Here is a 21,493-nt window from a genome sequence, read left to right on the forward strand (position 1 = left end):
CCACTTTTATTCTAAAATACTGCCTTTATTTTTCCCTTGTACCCAGTTTCCCTCTTTGTGTAACCAGTATTATAAGCTCATCACATTCATATGTGAGATCTTCCCAGAAAAGATCCCTCAGCTTCCAGAGGAGCTCTTCAAGAGTCTTATGTGCTCTCTGGAGCTAGGCATGACCTCGTATCCTTTCATGCTGATTCAAATGAAGGACATACTTGCTGAGCATTTTGATAAAGTGGTACCTTTGTTTTTAACCAAAGTGTTTATTTTTTTAAACTTTACTTAGTAGCCATTGAAGCTGTCTAGTTTTTGCCTTAACACTTACTGTAGGATGAGTTCAGAGATCAGTCAGCTGTGTCTTGAGGCTTTATCCCCATTGGCTGAGCAGTGTGCCAAGACACAAGAAAAGGACACACCCTTATTTATTGCCACACGACATTTCCTTAAGGTGGGTCACATGAGTCCAAAACTACTGCTTAACCTGATACATTTCTAAATGTACAATTGCAAAAATTGATGTAAACCATATATATTTAAATGTAAGAAATTAAAATGTTTCATATATTTTGATTTATGCTTCTGTAGCTCAACTAGTAGAGGATTGCATTAGCACTGCAGAGGTCATGGGTTCAATGTCTAAGTAACACACACATACTGATAATATGTATGCATTGTAAGTTGCTTAGGATAAAGGCATCAGCCAATGCAACAAAAAAATCAAATAAAAAAAGTTTCTGTCAGCAGTTCAGGATCTGCCATAAAGGAAGAACCAGTGGTCCAGTTAAAACCATGAACAAAAAAGTATCTGTCAAAATTATCATATATTAAAGGAACACTCCACTTTTTTTGAAAATAAGCTTATTTTTCAGCTCCCCTAGATTTAAACATTTGATTTTTACTGTTTTGGAATCCATTCAGTTGATCTCCAGATCTGGCGCTAGCACTTTTAGCATAACTTAGCGTAATCCATTAAATCTGATTAGACCATTAGCATTGCACTCAATAATGACCAAATAGTTTCAATGTTTTTCCTATTTGAAACTTGATCATTCTGTGGTTGCATTGTGTACTAGGACCGACAGAAAATTTAAAGTTGTGATTTTCTAGGCAGATATATGGGAACTATACTCTCATAACTTTCAATAGCAGGGGACTATTTTCGGGCACTGCGTAATATCATTGCGCCTCCTGCAGCCATGTTACGGCAGCAAAGTCTTTGATTATTATAGTGATGGTCGTTTTCGAAGCACTGCTTCATGAGGCTTCGAAACATTTACAAATCTTTGGTTTCGAATCAGTGGTTCGGAGCTTGTTTCAAACTGGCCCAAGCTACGTGATTTTAGCAAACGAGGCTTCATTACGTCATAACTGTTTCGAAACGTTTCGAAAATCCGATGGTTCACCACTAGGGGATGTTGATCACATGACCAGTGTCTAATATGTTTAGGTGAACTCGGGTCAGTTTTACTATGAAAGTTCATAAAACATTTATCCTTCTGACTAATAAGACTGCCATTTTGTCTAATTTTTGTTTATAGACGGATTTAATGACAAAAATTTGCATAATTAAAAGGGTAGTTAGTTTTAATCATTTGTTTGCCCTAAATAAAACTAAAAACACATAATACACTTTTAACTATGTCTTAATTAAGTTAAATAATTTTTTGTAACATTTTAAAAAAAGCTTGCTATTATTTTGTAAAAAAAGTGTAAAATGTTTGGACACATCTGCTTTTACACTATTTTGACCAGCAGGGGTCGCCAGCGTGTGTGGGTTTCGAACTGCTTCGAAAAACTGAATCAATTTTCGAAGCAATTGGTTTAATTGATTCGAAGCTTCGAAAAGCTTCGTTTCTCCCATCACTAGATTATTATGCCAGAATGAGAGCCATATCAGCCTAGAAAATCGCAACTTTTAATTTTCTGTCGGTGTTAGTACACAATGTAACTACAGAAGAGTCAAGTTTTAAATAGGAAACATCGAAACTCTTTGGCTATTTTTAGCACGATGCTAATGGTCTAATCAGATTAAATAGATTGTGCTAAGCTATGCTAAAAGTGGTAGTGCGAGACCTGGAGATCAGCTGAATGTATTCCAAAACGGTAAAAATCAAATGTTTAACTCTAGGGGAGCTGGAAAATTAGCATATTTTCAAAAAAAGTGGAGTGTCCCTTTAATATACACAATCAATATAAGTGATTTTTTTTTTTATTGGTGCATCTCTAATTGTAATGTTTTGCTGTGTTAAATAATATTTTCTCACTTACTCCACAGCTTGTGTTTGACATGCTCGTGTTGCAGAAGCACAACACTGAGATGACAGTGGCTGCAGGGGAAGCTCTTTATACACTAGTGTGCCTGCACCAGGTATGCACTAATGTTGATTTCTTACTAAATATATATTCTAGTTGAGATGGTGTTTAATAATCAATGCGGTTTTTTGTAGGCGGAGTACTCTGAGCTGGTGGAAAATCTCCTCTCCAGTCAGAGGGACGCTGTGATTTACCAACGGCTGGCAGACGCATTTAACAGCCTCACTGCCAGCAGCACACCTCCAACTATGGACCGCAAACAGAAAGTGGCCTTTCTTAAGAGTCTGGAGGAGTTTGTTGCCAATGTGGGGGGGCTTCTTTGTGTCAAATGAACCACTTCCTCGAGCAACGTCTTGCCCCTCTCCCACATGACAAACTATAGAGATGTTCAGAGTGGCACGGTTGGACTTGAGCACTGATATGCCTTTCTACTCTGCCCTATGTCTTCAGAAACACACGTCTGGAGAGCAAAGGGAAGCGGAGGAGAAGAGTGGCAAAGGCAGAGAGGGGACGACCCGTTGGGTCCTCGGATAGACATATATGAAGTGGACCATTTTGGCCCCTTCATCCCCTCTTTACACACATCTACACACACACTCTTGCAGACATTTCTCCTTGAGTGCCTTCTTATTTGGTTTCTCGTGTCTCAGATCCAGCTGTCTTTTCGGGTGACGATTAGAGCACTGTGCTCACGGTACCAAGAATGGTGAGCTGCGGTTACCATGACAACGAAGATGCCTTTCCCAATGAGACTAATCACAGGAAGACCATTTCGGGAAGGAAACCAAATCACTTTGTGTTTAAGGGTGTATATATATATATTTTCAAAAGATGAAAGTGTGTAAGAGCAAAACGGACTGAGAAGTTTTTATAAAATTATAGTTGACAGAAATTTCTGATTTTTTTTATTGTGACTTCACCTGAAGGAAAGGGGGCTAGTTTGGATTATTTTTCTGTTTGATGGATTGTAGTTTTACTCTTTGTCGTTTTGCCCTGATCACAGCCATACTGAGAGCTTCAAGTGTTTCAACAAAGGTTGATCTTCGGGACGATTTTTATGGGACGTTTTCAGAAACCGTCATGGTCGCCTGTTGTTTTCCTTCGGTAACTTCAATAATGTTCCACATACGCTAGCACATACAAATACTCAGAATTGTGGAACAGTCAACATTGCTGTAGCAATAAAATACCAAAAATGATTATTGAGGGATGTCATCTGTTTCATTCAGGTTGTCTGAATGCCTCCCTGACTTTATTTCTATTGTTCAAAGCACTAATTCTGTTATTTTGGAATGCCTGAAATGACCTGTAAAAGTGTACATAAACTTGCTATAAAAATGTGTTTTGTCTTTTTTTTGACTTGCATCTAATGTCTGTATATGAATGTCTGGTTGTTCTGGAATACTGTATGTTCAAATATATGTCCCTAGCGGAGTGTTGGTGGAATTACGCAATTGTCCTGCTCGGCCACCGTAGTACAACAAACACGTGTGAACTGTTTGCTAGGCGCTGCTTTACTGTTCTGTTCTCTGACAGCCGCTTGTTAAAATTGCCTTTTATAATTTATACCAAATTTGATTATAACGAAAAGTAGATTTTATATCGTTTAATACCGTTACAACTGTTAGCACTGCCGTTGAACACGCGGTTCCCAGTGTAGGATTGCAGCTGCTGGGTCTCATCATCATACATCGTTTGGATCACGCGTTTATTTTGTCATTTTGTTGTTAAAGTGTTTGACATGAGTGACAGTGACGATGATGTGCCACAACTTTCAGCCGAAACGCTCGCAGCATTGCAAGAATTTTACGCCGAAAGTGGAAGTACGGGATTGGGACAAGACTCGAGTCCGACTGGTAAATTCACTGTCGGTGCTGTTGAAGAAGACTGGGTATAGTTTTGTACAGCATTATGAACAAATATTGTCATTATAATATTATGGCGAGTATTGATAAAAGTTTACACGATGTTTTTTAACAGCATATGAGTCAATTCTGGTACAGTGAGGAGACTGCCACACGCTTAGCAGAGGAAGTTCTGCACCAGGCTGGAAAACACGGGAGGTTGGTCTGGTTTAAACTTTACTGATCATGTTTTACATAAAGTACAACACTTTAGTATGTCTGACACATACTACACATACTTGTACTGGTTATCAAGTGTTTAAATTCAATGAGTAGTAATAGCCAGAGTTATTGCGTATCAAATCAGTTAAAGGGATAGTTCACCCAAAAATTAAAATGATGTCATCTTTTACTCTTTTTGTTGTTGTTACAAACCTGTATAAATTTCTTTGTTCTGATGAACACAAAAGAAGATATTTTGAGAAATGTTTGTAACCAAACCATTCTTGGACCCCATTTACTTCCATAGTATTTTTCCTACTATGGAAGTGAATTGGGTCCACAAACGGTTTGCTTACAAACATTTGTCAAAATATCTTCTTTTGTGTTCATCAGAACAAAGAAATTTATGCGGGTTCGTAACAACATGAAAGTGAGTAAATGACAGAATTTTCATTTTTGGGTGAACTATCCCTTTAAGAAGCGCTGATGTATGTTGTTGTTGTTTTACACAAAGTGCATTCAAGGTATACGTTTTATCAATATGTGAGTTCCCTGGGAATTAAACCCATGACCTTTTTCGCTGCTACCACAGAAACACTTTGGTAACTTGCTATATATATCTGCCTTATTTGTTGTACCCCAACCCCACAATGTTCTATTATTTTTCTTGGTTGTAGGATAGCTTGTGTGAGCGCACCAAGTGTCTATCAAAAGCTGAAGCAGTTGGACTCCGAGAGGTCGGACAGCGTCTCGGTTGTTTTGTTGGAGTTTGACAGACGTTTTGCGGCTTATGGCGATGAGTTCATCTTTTATGATTACAACAATCCCCTGTGCCTACGTGAGGATATTCCTCCTCAGAGCTTTGACATCGTCATCGCAGACCCTCCTTACCTGTCAGAGGAGTGCCTCAGCAAGGTGGCGCTTACCGTTAAATATCTCACTAAGGGCAAAATCTTGCTTTGCACAGGTGAGTGGATCAGTTGTAGTTGGGTCGTAAGGTAATACCTATGGTCATCGTAAATATTTCATCAGTCAATAGGAAAGTACAAGATATAGTTTTTATTAAAGAAATAGTCAATTTTCTTACTCACCTACATGTCATCCAAAATGTTGGCGTCTTTTTTTGTTCAGTCCAGAAGAAATTATGCTTTTTGAGGATTTTTCTCATTTTAATGGACACCAACACTTAACACCCAACTCAACACGTAACAGTTTTTTCAATGGAGTTTCAAAGGACTATAAACGATCCCAAACGAGCCGTAAGGGTCTTATCTAGCGAAACGATTGTCATTTTTGACAAGAAAAATAAAAAATTTACACTTTTAAACCACAATTTCTCGTCTAGCTCCGGTCCTGAAAGCGTCAGCGTGACGTCACGCAATACGTCAAGAGGTCACAGAGGACGAACGCGAAACTCTGACCCAGTGTTTACAAGTGTGTTGAAAGAGGACCGTTCCTACATTGTTGTATGTGGAATGATTCTAATTAATGTCTTTGTGTCAGTTTATTGTTTACAATGATCCGCAAATGTGTGTTTTATATATGTAACACGTGACCTCCCTACGTCACAACGCATTTACGTTAGGTCGCGCTGGACCGGATCTAGACGAAAAGTTGTGGTTTAAAAGTGCATATTTTTATTTTTCTTGTCAAACATGACAATCGTTTCGCTAGATAAGACCCTTATGCCTCTTTTGGGATCGTTTATAGTCCTTTGAAACTCCGTTGAAAAAAACTGTTACGTGTTGAGTTAACTGTTGGAGTCCATTAAAGTCCAATGAGAAAATGAGAAAAATCCTGCAATGTTTTCCTTAAAAAACATAATTTCTTCTCGACTGAACAAAGAAAGACATCAACATTTTGGATGACATGGTGGTGAATAAATTATCTGGATTTTTCTTTAAAAAAAATTGACTATTGCTTTAAGGGGAAAGTTCACCCAAAAACGTTTTTTTTCACTCTCATGTCATTTAATCCCCCAATGTCTTTCTTTTTTCTTTAAAAACCAAACATTGTTTTATTTTAAGTTGTTTTTGGGTTTTCCAGTTAAAAAGAAAACCTTTTAAGCTTCAAAAGTGTGAAATAAAAATAACTCCAGTCCACATGACTCATACATTTTAAGTGTCCTATATACATTTACATCTTAGTTTCTCATTGTGGATATTAATGTTGTTTCAGTTGTTATACATTATTTTAAGGTAATCGATAATGTGCACTACATGAGGGTGAGTAAATAAAGTTTTTGGGTGAACTATGCTTTTAAGCTTCAAACATGTCTACAAAGTTTCTGATGCTTACACACCTGCTAGAAAGAAAATGGCACTAAATTGTTGTTGCTTGGATGTGTGTTATTTGTTTTATTCATGATCTATATTCTAAACATGACCTTATTCTTACAGGAGCTATTATGGAGGAGCATGCCAGGAAACTTATGAATTTGAAGATGTGCAGTTTTTTACCAAAACACAGCCACAATTTGGCCAATGAGTTCCGCTGCTACATTAACTACGATTCAAGTCTTCTTTGATGAAAATGGCTGCTTATCTGTCATGAGACTTTCCATTTAAACATCAGCAGATGAATATTCAAAACAGTTTATACTCTCACTCCAAGTAGAGATTAGCAGGATCCAAATTTTACAGTGAAGAATATGGACGTTCATCAGAGATCACTGTGTTTGATTATGCTGTTGGCTGACATGTGGTGTCACAGTTACACAAGTGCTTGCATTCATACAGACATTGAAGAGAAGACAACTATATTAATACATAAAATGGTCTTGGATTTTAATTTAAATGTATATAATATAAAGCATTTTGTATAAAATGTACTACACACAGTTTTTCTGGACTGACTGCCACAAACATCATGATATAACGTTTATGAATGTAATTCATGCTTGTTTTTAAAAGAATTTCTGGTGATCCATTTTATGTGCTTATACAGCTGAATGGCATTAGTTATACAACACCATGATATTCACTGGCTTTTTCCAAGTATTTTGGATCTGTAAATAGATATTTTGGCAACACATGCTTTTCCTTTGCTTGGCACTCCAGATAAGAGCCGAGTTCTTGTTGCTTTAACAAAATTAATTTCTTATTTCTCACATTTCTTTCAGACGTGTAAAAGAAAATAAGTAGAAAGTAAATTCAATTGGATTGTTGAATTGTCCGTAAGAATTTCAGTACGTCTGTTAATTCTTTGGTAAAGTGGAAAGTGCCGTTTTAGGCGTTACTTTTTTCACGCTTTTCCTGCCGTTTTGTGTTTTTCTGTCCTTGTCCAACATCGGCACACAAGTGCAGCCCACGGCGACGGACATGTAGTTTTCAATGTAGGTATGACGGCCACCGGTACACGAGCCTGCACGGCGTAATACGACAGTGGGCACGTACACTGGAGTGCTTCGGAACCGGTCACTTTCCTCCCCGTTTGGACCAGTCAGGCATCCTTTACACAAACAATACGCCTCCGGGAGAAATCGAGGGTACCTCGCACGATCGTGGGAAATTCTGGGTTGAATTTAACAGAATGTGTTATTTTTACATGCCACGTAAAACTAGAATTTCTAAAGTAAGTAATTATCACGCGTGATACTTAAATGAACAAAGTGTTGGATTAATAAAAGTTGGTTAGTCGAGTCTTGGCGTTTATTGCAACCTACCTGTACGCCCAAGGTGAAAGGCTGAGGAAGTTTACGGGTGTACGTAGTCTGTCACGCGCAAGGCGACCCACTGATGCGCAGGTTAGATTTTGGCGCTCTGGTGCCGCGAGCTGAAGGGTATGATGGAAAGCACTGAGCACCCCGACCGAAAGTCTCCCAAACATCTGCTCCAAAACTTCCTCCGGCATATCCAGACAGGCGCGAGTCCTCTGCGCTCTCCTGGACACCTTCGGTCCCCGTTCACCCAGCGCGCCAATGCAGCAAAACAACATTAGCAGAAGCGATAAAATAACTCCACCGTGCATTTCTGCCTGTGTGGTGTGTAAAACTGAGCTCAATTTACTAAATAAATGTTCAGTTGACTCTTTAAGATCGTATGTGCGAGCTAAATAAACCTTTCAGCTGTTGCGTAAAGCTGTAGCTCATCCGTCTGTCCCGTTACGGCGTCCGGTACTTTCCTCAGACATTGGGCGGACTACAAAACTGAATAAACGCGGAATAAAGTAACAAATACAAAATCTTGCCATGCATATGAATAATTGTATAGACAATCTCGTGAGGATAAAACTTCTCAAATAAAAAATTAAATGCTTTAATGGAATTTAAGCGCAAAATATAAAATTTCCATACAACTGCATGATGCATATTACTAATCTCTTTATTTTATAGTGTAGTTAATCAGAAGTTGATATCTTTACATTTCAGTCAATAAAATATTTAGAATGTTTATTATGAAATAAATTAAAGCGGACAATAAACATATTTTAAAATACAATATCAAAAACTGCTAAATAGTAAATTAAGAAATAAAATGAAAGCATATTATTTGAAACAAAAAATATTTGTTAACAACTTTTTGAGCTGCTAAATACAATTTTAGCATTAGTGGAAATATATTGTAGTACTGGACATTAAACAGACAATATTACACACAAATAATTTTTAAAATGGATTTCATTCAGGCAGTAAGTCGTCTCCCAGCTCTTCATCAGCAAACTCATCTTCCTCATTACGTTTCCTTGCTGCAGTCTTTGGTCTCTGCATTTGAGGTCCAAGCGGATCAACATAAGAAGCATCTGAAATGATGAATACAAAGTTTACTTTAAACAAGTCCAAGTTTTTTGCTGACGAATACATGAACCTCCTAAGACATATGTGGACATCAATTTTTTATGTTTGCACCATAATATTTAATTCTGTGTAACTGGAACCTGTCGTACACAAACATGGACTGCTTCATGTTTAAAGAAAAATATTTGGTTATTATATTTATTGGTTCTTCCTAAACCCAAAAAGCTGAAAGAATTCTGAAAAAAAAAGACAAACCAAAGCTTGGGTCTTAGCAGGTTAAAGGAGCTGTATGTACGTTTATTACTAAATAAAAACAAATACTACAATATTTGTAGATATTTACGAAATGTGCCAAATTCACATATCAGTTTCTCTGTAAAACAATGCTGTAGCCAGTTATTCTCTTTTTAAAATGTGCCTTCCAAGTCTGAAATGTCTTGTTATTGTTTTGGCCTGTGTGATCCTGCCCACTGCCAATTTACCCAATGGTGTATTCCGAAAGTTCCGTTGCCAGTTATCATGATTGCTTAAAGGGGACATATCATGAAAATCTGACTTTTTCCATGTTTAGGTGCTATAATTGTGTCCCCAGTGCTTCTATCAACCTAGAAAATGTGAAAAAGACCAACCTAGTAACTTAGTTTTGGCAAACCATTCTCCACAAGCATGTGAAAAAATAGGTCATTGAAATTTGGCTCCTTGTGATGTCATAAGGGGATAATATTGCCCCTTAATCCGCACTATCCATCCACAGCACTGCCATTTAGTGCAGAGATCAACTCATTTGCATGTTAAAAGACACACCCAAAAATTTTTTGCTTACACCTACAAAGTGACAATTTTAACATGAATTATCATACATTATCTGTGGGAGCTAGAACTTTACTCTGGGGACACCAAAAATGTATTTGAAATCTTAAAAATGTCTTGTGAAATGTCCCCTTTAAATGAGAGTGCAATGGCCTATAAATGTGACCTCCAGTAGATGCAACCTCCAAAATGACTCGCAGATTGAGTTAAAAAAGAAAATCCACACGATTGGGTTTGTAATTTGCAGACAACAAAAAAACAAAAAACACTGCAACCGTAAAAATGAGCAGATAAATGTATGCTTTTCATCTTCAAATGTGAGAATGGCACCCATGACCTTGGAGCTGTGTCATGAAAAAGGACCAGAAAGGAAGCAGTTAAAATGACGTTGTTTCTCACCTATTTCCTGAGTGCTGGCCTCATATGGCTCATTGGACCCTGGAAGCGTCTTTAGCTTAACACTCAGCCGCTCACCCTTGGCACTGGTGCCATGGCTGCTCTGTCCACTGTCTGAGAAACCACACCCAAACAGTCAGAATTGGATTTGCAAACATTTCTGCAGTGAGAATTATTGCACATCAATGTTTTCTCAAATACCACTATTGACACCGTAAGCCATGCTTGCTTAATGTCACACAGAAAGCATGAAAAGCGACAGATCCAGCAAAAACTGTGTAAGACAATAATCCTAATTAATGTAAAGTGCATTTGGTCTTATATCATATGGTTTAAAATAATTGAGAGCATTTGTGTTTTACAAAGGCAATGTTACACAGCTGTGTTTCACATTAAGACTGTGATGACAGGAACAGAGCACTGAGGGGCAGATGTGAGACCAGAGGCCGGCAACAGGTAACTTTAACAGTCCCATTAAAATGAAACATCCTTTGCTAACATTGTTTTCCCCACAAAATCTTTCAGACATGGAACAAACTATCAAGCAAAGTGAAAAGCAATTTAATGCAAATTTTAATAATAAATAAATTAATAATAATCACTAAATCTCTAAATACTTCTGGTTCATGAAAACATATTTAACATGTCTTGTAAGAAACTGAATAAACATCCCAAGTAAGATGATAAAATGTTGATATCAAGCACTCCAAACTATGTGCTAACATTCAAGAGTGTGTAAATGTTTCGCTGGTTTATTTGCACTCAGTGCTGTGCAAACAAAAAGCAGTAAAAGGCCTGGAAACACTGTCACAGAGCAAGAGTGGGATATTCCCATGAAATTTTTGGTTTTGGCAAAGATGACACTGTCAGGCTTTTACACCACATGTTTGTGTTTTATCGTTTTGTGATTTATGTCTTTGGATGCAGCATCATTTAAGGGAACTTGAGTCATTGAAACAGCATTTTGGCATATAAGTGAGTAATAATCCATTGGGTTTGGACTTTTCCATGATGCTTTTAGTTGCTAAACAAATAATAGAGTATATTTTGTTTTGAAAAAATCCAGAGATTTAATCATCTAGTCTGCAAAACTGAATACATACCTCTGCCCTGTTCCAGTACAGGGCTATATTTAGCTTCAGAGCGAGAAGCTGCAGACAAAACAAACAGTGAAAAAGAAAAGTTTGGAAGAGGCTGAAAAGAAATTTCAGAGCTGGAGGCCTACACAAGTGAGGCATCAGAAGACAGTAGTGGATTATTAGTATGTTTCGAGTCCAATTCTCTCTCTCTCTTAACCCTTGTGGGTTGTTCAAGTTTGTGTACAAAAAGGCCACATTTAAACGGCTGTACAAATTCATCAGATTCATTTTTTTTCCAATTCCTTCATAAATCTGTCAATCAACCTCAGCACCGATCGAAACCACCAAATGTCTACAAAATTTCCATGATTTAATTCTCTAATTGCCAAGTTCATAAGTTGTGTCACTGATTTGGGGAAAAAACACAAATTGACAGATTTTCCATATATAAAGTAATTGTGGACTAATTTTTTTTATCTATTTCACAGTCTTGGGCATTTAACTCAATGTACAAGCCAGAAATTAAGCTCAGTTTTTTTAACAGGGCTACTAAAGGGTTAATGGTGCCACATGGTGATCAACAGTAAAAATGACAAATGTGACCTCTTTGCAAAATGAATAACCACAAAGAATAAAAAATGCATGATAAGAAGGTGTCACGGCTCTGCAATCAAAAAATGCCGTTACAATGGAAGTCAATGGAGCAAAATTGGCCACAAACAATAAATGAGGGAGAAAAAAATAAAATCTGATGCCGCACAAAAACCAAAAATGCATCAAAGCCAATGCTCTCACCATCCCTGACAAGCCCAAGACTGCGAAAAAGGTTTAAAAAAATCTAGTCCACAATCACCTCCCATCTTGAAAATCTGTAATTTTGTGTGTTTTTATTTTCATCAAATCAGTGACACCACTTATGAACTTGGAAATTAAAGAGTTAAAATCATGGGAACCTTGTAAACATTTGTCAGTTCCGATCAGCACTGAGGCCGATCAACAGATCCACGAAAAAAATTTGGAAACAATATCAATCTGACACATTTCTACAGCCGTTCAATTTAGTGGCTTTTTTGCACACAAACAACCCGAAAGGGTAGTATATTTGCCGACGGTATATTGTTGAGTTTTGAAAAATTTCAAAGCATTTTCTCAAATATGTGTCAATATAAGATTTGTCACCAAAAATCATTCCATTTGCTGAAACACAGAGAAAGCTGTGGCCAAATTAAGACATAAAAAACCCAAAAATGGCCTCAACAACCCATAAGGGTTAAGACTGAAAATGTAGCATTCTCTACAAAGTTTGGTTACGATCGCAGTGAGAAATAATTGGTATTTGACACAAGGCTCTCTAATAGGTACATTAGTTAGAGTATTTGATTGAGGTATGCAATGCCATGCATGTTTTACAGAGGAAAAAGGGGGAAAGCTCATAGTGTGTGTAGTCATACCACTGGTTCTCAGAGGAGGAGTATTGATGGGGCTTGAGCTGCTCCCTTTCAGGTGCACAGTCATAAAGAAAAGAAAAATAGAGAAATGGAACAGAGAGAAACCAATTACGTACAAAATGAAATTTACCAAATGAAAGAGAGGAAGAAACTCTATAAGGACAGATGTCAGGTTTAGTTCATTAATGGCTAGGAATACTGATTTAATGTGGTTGTATCCTGGTGGTAAATTTCATTAAAACTACTGATGATCTTTACATGGCTATTTTATGCAAAATTATTTCCCCAAAATGGTTATGATTAAATTAACAACACAAACAAAACTAATTTTAATCAGTGATGCTCATAGTCCTAGTCCTTTATGGTTAAGACAGGGAACAAATGAGAACAGCATTATCTCTCCTTTTTTTTAAATGTTAACAATGCTTCTCTACAATTAGCATTATAAATAAGATCATATTTGCTACATCTCTGCAAAACTGCTTTGGGGCAGTGTGGGTTTACTTTATAATGCTAATTGAACAACTTTTATAACCCTTTATAAGCTTTAGATCAGGGGTCTCCAATGAGGTGCCCACCAAAGCACATTTTATTAATAGTCTCATTTGTAATATTTATTTATTACATATTTTTTTATTTTAGCTTGGCTTGGTTTACGTATGTTAACATTACATTTTTTTCCCTTTAAGTTTTGAGTAGACTATATCAAAAAGTAACCCTCCAGATTGTTTTATCCATTGTGGTAGCCCTTGCCCACAAAAAGGTTGGAGACCCCAGCTTTAGACCATGTCTACTCTATTCTACATGTACCATGGAGCCATTGCCACCTGGCTTCTTCACATTTATGACACTTCCTAACATGTTATCGAGACATGAGAATAAAATATTGTATAAAGAAATCAGGGGAAAAGGTTAGAACGGGCACTTCTTTCAAGATAACTGTAATGCAGGACAGTAATAAAATCTAACAACTACCATTTACTAATGTGTCCAGCAGGAGTCACTACATTAAAGGATTTGCAGTCATACCAGTGGGTTTCTTAGGAGGAGTGTGTGTAAGGTTTGAAGTGTTTTCTGTTCAGCATAATGTCAAGAAAAGCAAACGATAGGTTGAAGTCAATGGAAAAATATAGTAAAGTAACAAGTGAGGTAAAGAGGCTTTGATGATGAGTTAGTAAGGAGAAATGTAATTTCAAAAAATGTCCACTTACCACTGCCAGCACTACCTTCTCTCCGACTCCGAGCACTGCTCTCCCTCCCAGATCTCACTCTCTGTAGGACCAGACACAGTGTCAGATTACAATAAATGGTATAAATATTAGATATTAGCCAATGTCCTGCTCTTTATTATTGAATATCACACATAGTTGTTTCCCTAACCATCTTCATTGTCCACTTACAAGGAATAAGAGAGTATATTTATTTTCTCCTGAAAGTAGCTCAACTTAAAAAAAAGTTTCCTGGCAAAAGCAATGGGAGAAGAACCATCAGGGGCTATTTCTGTAAATTTCAATTCTCCACACTTGATTTAAAAGCAGCTGTTTCTTCTCTGAGTTGTAGTAAGTTCCAGCCTTTTAGATCCCTCTTCACCCCATTTGTCTTTTTTGTTCCTCTTAAGGCACTAAGCCAACTTTTAAACAGATCCAGGATGGACAAGAGTACCTGTTCTTTGATCTCTTTCATTTTCTCGACTTTCTTGAGTTTGGTGGCATACTCCTGCACCTCCTTTAATCCCATATCTGTGCACAGCCTTACCAAAAAGCGCAGACCTGCCAGACAGAGAAAGACATGAGATGCACAGACACTCTAGATAGCCACAGATAATCAAAATAAAAGGAAGGAGTTAACTGCCGAGTACATTCAACGTTTTCTGGAAATTTCCGATGAATGTCCTTGTAAGTCTCAAGTGCTTTCTGATAATTTCCTGAAAACATAAAAGTATGAATAATGACTTTTGAATGCCCAAATCTTGCAAAATGAAAAAAGTTGAAATTCATGTTAAAAAAATTCCTGTACCACTTCTCCTGTAACAGCTGGCCACCATCAGCTGCCACTTTACCTGTGTTGGTCTGAAAATCAAGTCATGTCATTAACATGCACATATCCACACGGTAAACTTGTAGAATTTAATAATAAAAATAAATTTATGACAGATAACACATTTCTAGGACAGAGTTTATGAGTAACTTACTGAATGAGTGTAGCTCTCTCAAAATACTGAATAGCTTTCTCACAGAACTGGGTGTCAATGTAATATGCCCCCAACCATTCAATGACACTAATGTTTGAAGGAAAATACCTGTATGACTGAAACAAACAACACCATTTAATTATTATTTCAAAATGTCACAAAAAATATAGTTTACCAAAACTTACACAAAGCTTTAAAATAATATGGCTTATGAAGACTGAATAGGGCTAATGGATTTTATGATGCTTTATTCACAATCATGATAACTTGTATAGGAAAAAGCAGATCATTTTTGTTCAGACATGTGTTTGGAATGACATTAATCTGAGTAAACAATTCATAGATATTTTACCCCTAAACAAGACAAAGCAGACAACAGGTGTTTTATTTAAACATTTTAATTTATTTAATAATCTGTAGGCTTTGAATGTCAACATCCATTACCTCATAATAGTACTGGAAAGCCTGTGATTTATCCCCCTCATTGTCATAGAGATCTCCCAGTTTGGCCAGCACCTGGGCATCTGTGGGGGTCACACTGGTGAGCTGCATCAACCAATCAATGGCCTGGTGAGGGTCCTCCAACATCTCATATCTAAAGCTGCTTAAGGAACATGATCATACTACTGTATGCTATGGCCTAAGTGATCATTAAAAGGAAAACACCATTGTTTTTTACTATTTTACTATGTTCTTACCTCAACTTAAAATAATTATACATACCTATCTTTATTCAATGTGTGCACTTAATCTTTGTACAGTGCGTCAGGAATGTGTTAGCATTTAGCCTAGCCCCATTCATTCCTTAGGATCCAAACAGGGATGAATTTTGAAGACACCAAACACTTCCATGTTTTCCCTATTTAAAGACTGTTACATGAGTAGTTACACGAGTAAGTATGGTGGCACAAAATAAAAAGATTTTTTAAGCCGATAAAAATGTTAACATATTGTATGGCGGAAGAGCACTTAGTTTGCAGACCTTCGACCTTGGTCGAAACGCTTCGTTACGGCGCCCCAGGTCGAAGTGCTGCAAACTAAGTGCTCTTCCGCCATACAATATAGCTCTCATTTTTTATGTTTCATTTTGTGCCACCATACTTATTTGTGTAACTACTCATGTAACTAGGGAAAACGTGGAAGTGCTTGGTGGCCTCCAAACTCATCCCCGTTTGGATCCCAATGAATGAATGGGGCCAGGCCAAATGCCAACACATTCACGACGCGCTGCACAAAGACCAAGTGCACGCACCGAAAAAAGATAAGCATGTTTTAATTCTTCCAACTTGAGGCAAGAACATAGTAAAATAATGAAAAACAGTGGTGTTTTCCTTTAAGAGTTTAATTCAATGTCATGTTAAATTTTAAAAGCTGTCATTTTATGTATGAAACAGTGTATGAAATAGGTTGCCTGGGGACATCATTTAGCAGTCAATACAAACAAAACATTGGCCAATGAAAGTAATCAGAGTCATATAATAAGAAAGGATACAGACTAGCCAACTGGTACATGACTTGAGCGCTGTTTCTGAGGATAGCGTGCAGCTTGTGGAAACAGTCCAGTGCTTCCTCCAGCCTACCCAGTCTCTTATAGGTCAAACCTGTTTGAGAAAACAAGGATTTCTGCTTTAAAAAAATACATTAAATGACAGATAATCTAACTGTGAAAGAAACATTCTGAATCGGCTCGATATTCAAATTTTGAATTTCACAAAAGACTGTCAAATATATTATGCTAAAGAAGCCACATGAGTTTGAAAGAAAATGGCTATAGCTTTTTAATAACCTAAGTTATAGAGAGCCTCAGTGCAGGATGAATCATTACGAAGAGCTTCCTTATAAAACTCTGCTGCTTTCTCATAGTCCTCCTTTACAAACACTGTGTTGCCCTTGTTAATGAGGGCAGCAGGGTTGTAGCGGTCAGCACTCATAGCCAACTCAGCATAGCGGTCAGCCTGGTCAAAATCCTTCTCCTTAAACACAGAGGCCCTTATTAACACAAATGTAATAAATGCAGCAATGGTTTTACCTTAAGAAATATGCTTCATAGCTCTGTACTCACCAAAAAATAAAGAAAGGAAAGGTTAGTGGCTGCAGCGCTTTTAACCCGACTGTCCTTTTTCTCAAACATCTTTAGGGTCTCGACTGCCTGTATGCAAAATCGTTCACATTACGTTGTTTTATCATCCTTGATGCTTAATTACATTTGAGTTAGATCACGTTTATTTGCTACTACTACATAAAATGAGAAAAGCAATGCAGCACAGCACAATACCAACACACATGTATACAAGGCCTACTGCAGACAGACAAACAAACACACAACAATACAGACATACCTCAGCCTCAAGAGTCATGCAGATGGACAGATAATAAAAACAAAAGAAAATGGACAATTGAATGGGTACTGTGTTAAAAGACAGAAACAACAAGGGTTCCATACAGACAAGGAGCATCATGGCCCTGTTCTCTGGAAATATGTCAAAAACAACACAGTTTGCGTCTGCAGAGACCTATATACCTGTTTAAAGTCCCTCTGTCTTAGGTAAGTAATAGCTTTGTTGATCTCCAAGTCATTTGCCAACTCCACATATTGTGAACCCTTTACCATATCTACACACCTGCAAAGAAGTCATGATACATTTAGAACAAATTTTTGTTGGGATAAAAATATAAATGGACAGTTTATTTGATTATGTGTCTTAAATAGTTATAATGAACAATTGTCATCCACATTCTTCATCCAGATTTAGGGGAAGAGGTTGTGGTACAACCCTTCTTCTGGATTGCATCAATAACTCACCAGTCAAAGCCAGCCGCAAATGATGTCTCTATGGCCGGGGCAATAAGCTTAGCTGAGGTCATGATGTATTTTTCTGCTAGTGCTTTCCTGAAAGCAACAAACAAGGAAAACTACTGATGGAGGCTAATGCAGATTTGCTTATATGAAAACAGTGTAATAAAAGCATTAGAATACCTTTCCCTTTCCATTTGGTGAAGCTTATCATTCTTTATGGCCTCAATCACCATGTTTGCATGAGGGTCATCCTAATATAGAAACATGATAATCAGAAAAAACTATATGTTAGTTAACCATACTGTTTAGATGTTTATGGTTTTAATCACACTCACATTTGGAGGGATATACTTGTCTTCATCATCGATACCAAGAGGCACGCAAATGAGTTTCTGGAAAGCCTTCTTCATCTTCTCACGGTCTCCAATGGCATAATAGCACAGGATGAGGTTAAAACCTGTCTTTATATTGGGGCTCTCACTCATGATGTACTCGAAAGAGGTGATCGCATCCGAGTACTGGCCCATGTGTGTAAACACAACTCCAATGTTCTGCATGATCTTGATCCTATACAAAAGAATAAAATTTAGTTTTAAAATCATCATGTCAATAAATCAGATTTACTAATTGAAGTAGAATTACCCACCTCATTGCATTGTGGGCATTTGAGATCTGATCTAAAGCCATGCGGTAAAACTTGATGGCTTTTGTGTAGTTTTTTTGCTTGAAAAAGATATTTGCCATGTTTACCTTTAATCGTCCTACAATAAGAAAAACAAATTTGAGACTGGGAGCAATTATATCAAAGGGAGGGAAGTTCATTAATTTGTACTGTCACCTTAGGGTTAAAACTTATACATATTTGATATTCTCTCACCAGCATTATTGAACATTTTATTTTTTACAATAACTTGATAGGTGTTCAAGGCCTCTGTGTACATGTCATTATTGCCATACTGGTTTGCCAAATTAAACAGCACCTGAGCAGAATAGAAAAGATATAATATGAATTTTTAGTAAGAAGCACAGAATCAGTTAAGAGGCATATTTAATGTGGAATTAACTCACAGAGTATGTCAGATCCAGATTGATGTGGTCTGCAGTGCCCGTTTGTTCTCTCTGCCTCACCAGCGCTCTTTCCTTCCTGCCCGCCTCTTTGGCCTTCTCTAGAGACTAAAAAAAAAGATCATTCAGCATATTTTTCAAATGTCCATTCTTTTGCTTTATGTGGTATTCTTATTGCTAAAAGCTATAGGTGACAGCAAGCAACCCACCAGCTGTAGATCTCCACGTGCATGCGCGAGACAGCTCTCCTCTATCAAATCATTCACCTTCTTCTCCATGATCTTTATCTTCTCCTCTGGAGTGAAGACGAAATTTTTTATTTTGTACGCCATAAAAGCTTTTCCACCATTGTTTACCGTTTTGGAATCCATTCAGCTGATCTCCAAGCCTGGTGCTAGCACTTTTAGCATAGCTTAGCACAATCCATTGAATCTGATTAGACCATTAGCACCACGCTAAAAAAAATCATCAGAGTTTCGATATTTTTCCTGTTTAAAACTTGACTCTTCTGTAGTTACATTGTGTACTAAGACCGACAGAAAATTAAAAGTTGCAATTTTCTAGGCAGATATGGCTAGAAACTATACTCTCAAACTGGCGTAATAATCGAGGACTTTGCTGCCGTAACATGGCTGCAGCAGGCGTAGTGATATTACGCACTGCCTGAAAATAGTCCCCTTAATAACTATCAATTGCAGGGGACTATTTTCAGCAAAGTCCTTGATTATTACGCCAGAATGAGGGTATAGTTCCTAGCCATATCTGCCTAGAAAATCTTTTAATTTTCCGTCGGTCTTAGCAGACGATGTAACAACAGAAGAGTCAAGTTTTAAACATGAAAAATATCGAAACTCTTTGATGATTTTTTTTAAGCGTGGTGCTAATGGTCTAATCAGATTCAATGGATTGTGCTAAGCTATGCTAAAAGTGCTAGCACCAGGCTTGGAGATCAGCTGAATGGATTCCAAAACGGTAAGACTCAAATGTTTAACTCTAGGGGAGCTGGAAAATGACCATATTTTCAAAAAAAGTGGAATGTACCTTTAAGCACTATTAAAACAAGAACGCTTACGTGTCTACATTCTTTGTCTCCAGGGGAGGTGCTGGACCTTTTGATTGACCCAGGGGATCAAACAGTGAGCCTGAAATGAGCATCCCACAAATTAACTTAAGAAACTATGTTGTCTCTGTGCTTTTCATCTCATAGTGTTTAATACATTTGTAAAACTTTCTCAAAAGTATATCATTAAGTTTCATGGTTAAAATTACCTTTAGCCAGTGATGATGAGTATCCTGCTGCCCTCACTGCAGTCATGGGACGAGCCGCACCATCCTGTATAACACAAAGAAAATTAATGCAATGTCATGGCATGAAATGTACACAAAAATTAAGCATTGCAAAAGACCCACCTGAACAGCTCCAGTCATTGGTCTTCCCATTGCAGTGCCAATAGGCATTCGAGACTAAAACATTAATATTAAAAATATAAAGACATGAGAGTAACACACAAACTTGCCTTCTCTCTCTCTCAAAAAAAAAAAAAAAAATTATGAGTTTAAATCAAAGTGCTTTACTTACTCCAAAAGCTGTTCCAATTGGTCGCCCTCCAATAGCAGTGCCAGGGTATTTTGCTGTCATCTAACAATATTATAATAATATAGTAAAATGCATAATAATATATTCTGAACAACAACTGGTCCATGCAGAAGAACTTACAAGTGGTCTTCTTCCATGACTAGTCCTTACTGCCTGCTGAAAGGCCACATCATTGTGTAGATCCTGCAGAAACAGAAAAAGCATGATTCAAAAAAGCATCAAAGATCCATATCTATAAATTAACTATAGGGTTAAAGTTTCTATGTACATCTGAGTCAAACGTGGGATTGTAGTCATTGTAGCCTGTATAGAGATCATCTTCCTCTTCTTCTGGGGCAAGATGCACGTTCTCCATAATCTGTAAAATAACGTGGAAATATTACATATAAAGGATAATAATATTACAAAACACGTATATTAAACAACACAGCTATAGTATGTAACGTTAATCTCTTGTAAACAATACTGACAGTTACATATCCTGACTGATACAAGTGGTACATTTCGGAAAGGATTACTAAGTTAGATTGTAAATAACGTTACAGATCAACAGTTTGTTGACTTTGTTCGCGACCCTACACCGTACTGCGAATTTCGAAATGATAAATGATGTTTATGGGTTATGTTAGTTCAATTACCTGCTTCACAGAAGAACTAAAATTCAGAATGCTCGTTGAAATAAAGTAAAATCCCTGTCTGTAGCACAGCAGCTAGCTAACGGCACTGGATGTGCTGGCTCGGTTGCTAGGATACAGATACACGTTGTCGTAAACTAGCCAGGAGAAATTTCACCACGTTTAGCCTTGTCGTTGCATTAAAAATAATTTTAACTACGATCAATGATTCAGAATGGTATCTATTTATATATCATATTCAATTCAAAGTCACTGAATAAAACAAATGCCTTGCAAGCAAACAAAACCATGTTCGACTTCATGCAGCGCTTGGCAGACTATGACATCAAAATACTGCGAGAACGATTCGAAAGTTTAGCTCTCG

At 37.2% G+C, this 21,493-nt stretch overlaps 4 protein-coding genes across 5 annotated transcripts in view; 2 read left to right on the plus strand and 2 right to left on the minus strand.

The window, feature by feature from the left end:
* Positions 1–3,650, plus strand: part of xpo4 (exportin 4) — a 51,316-nt gene extending 47,666 nt beyond the window's left edge. Inside the window, exons 20-23 of the mRNA XM_055214718.2 lie at positions 47–177; positions 328–445; positions 2,273–2,365; positions 2,445–3,650. Of these exons, the coding sequence (XP_055070693.1) occupies positions 47–177; positions 328–445; positions 2,273–2,365; positions 2,445–2,642 (540 nt within the window). The 3' untranslated portion in view covers positions 2,643–3,650. The remainder of the gene's footprint in view (positions 1–46; positions 178–327; positions 446–2,272; positions 2,366–2,444) is intronic.
* A 128-nt stretch (positions 3,651–3,778) lies between these two features.
* Positions 3,779–7,215, plus strand: eef1akmt1 (EEF1A lysine methyltransferase 1). Its single transcript, XM_055214730.2, has 4 exons — positions 3,779–4,201; positions 4,291–4,373; positions 5,054–5,343; positions 6,776–7,215. Exons 1-4 carry the CDS (start codon positions 4,052–4,054, stop codon positions 6,901–6,903), a joined length of 651 nt encoding a protein of 216 aa, XP_055070705.1. The 5' UTR covers positions 3,779–4,051; the 3' UTR covers positions 6,904–7,215.
* On the minus strand, positions 7,138–8,438 carry il17d (interleukin 17d). The gene is made up of 2 exons (XM_055214731.2): positions 8,041–8,438; positions 7,138–7,888 (listed from the first exon to the last, which is right to left on the minus strand). The coding sequence occupies exons 1-2, from the start codon at positions 8,343–8,345 to the stop codon at positions 7,573–7,575; spliced, it is 621 nt and encodes a 206-aa protein (XP_055070706.2). The 5' UTR covers positions 8,346–8,438; the 3' UTR covers positions 7,138–7,572.
* A 170-nt stretch (positions 8,439–8,608) lies between these two features.
* Positions 8,609–21,413, minus strand: ift88 (intraflagellar transport 88 homolog). Of its 2 annotated transcripts, XM_055214720.2 has the most exons (28): positions 21,133–21,413; positions 20,763–20,852; positions 20,615–20,677; positions 20,477–20,536; positions 20,308–20,361; positions 20,167–20,230; positions 19,970–20,039; positions 19,107–19,197; positions 18,901–19,005; positions 18,710–18,812; positions 18,479–18,593; positions 18,168–18,399; positions 18,013–18,083; positions 17,839–17,925; positions 17,557–17,656; positions 17,098–17,184; positions 16,822–17,008; positions 16,528–16,636; positions 15,480–15,630; positions 15,036–15,151; positions 14,861–14,913; positions 14,703–14,768; positions 14,507–14,613; positions 14,056–14,116; positions 12,848–12,892; positions 11,421–11,468; positions 10,321–10,431; positions 8,609–9,116 (listed from the first exon to the last, which is right to left on the minus strand). In XM_055214720.2, exons 2-28 carry the CDS (start codon positions 20,847–20,849, stop codon positions 8,995–8,997), a joined length of 2,565 nt encoding a protein of 854 aa, XP_055070695.2. In that variant the 5' UTR covers positions 20,850–20,852; positions 21,133–21,413; the 3' UTR covers positions 8,609–8,994. The 2 variants fall into 2 exon arrangements, with proteins under 2 accessions (XP_055070695.2, XP_073711187.1); XM_073855086.1 differs by lacking the exons at positions 11,421–11,468; positions 12,848–12,892.
* Between the last annotated feature and the right edge of the window lie 80 nt (positions 21,414–21,493).

Source organism: Misgurnus anguillicaudatus, chromosome 17 (assembly GCF_027580225.2).
Source record: "Misgurnus anguillicaudatus chromosome 17, ASM2758022v2, whole genome shotgun sequence".
Lineage (NCBI taxonomy): Eukaryota > Metazoa > Chordata > Actinopteri > Cypriniformes > Cobitidae > Misgurnus > Misgurnus anguillicaudatus.

Bases quoted from the DNA above. Each gene is read 5' to 3' on its own strand.
- il17d (XM_055214731.2), bottom strand. From the start codon at position 8,345: ATGCACGGTGGAGTTATTTTATCGCTTCTGCTAATGTTGTTTTGCTGC. The intron at 7,889-8,040 runs GTAGGTTGCAAT...AATTCAACCCAG, and splicing joins CTTTCACCTTGGGCGTACAG to AATTTCCCACGATCGTGCGA.
- ift88 (XM_055214720.2), bottom strand. From the start codon at position 20,849: ATGGAGAACGTGCATCTTGCCCCAGAAGAAGAGGAAGATGATCTCTAT. The intron at 20,040-20,166 runs GTAATTTTAACC...TGCTCATTTCAG, and splicing joins CTCATCATCACTGGCTAAAG to GCTCACTGTTTGATCCCCTG. The intron at 17,185-17,556 runs GTATATAGGTCT...TTTTGCATACAG, and splicing joins GACAGAGGGACTTTAAACAG to GCAGTCGAGACCCTAAAGAT.
- eef1akmt1 (XM_055214730.2), top strand. From the start codon at position 4,052: ATGAGTGACAGTGACGATGATGTGCCACAACTTTCAGCCGAAACGCTC. The intron at 4,202-4,290 runs GTATAGTTTTGT...GTTTTTTAACAG, and splicing joins GTGCTGTTGAAGAAGACTGG to CATATGAGTCAATTCTGGTA. The intron at 4,374-5,053 runs GTTGGTCTGGTT...TCTTGGTTGTAG, and splicing joins CAGGCTGGAAAACACGGGAG to GATAGCTTGTGTGAGCGCAC.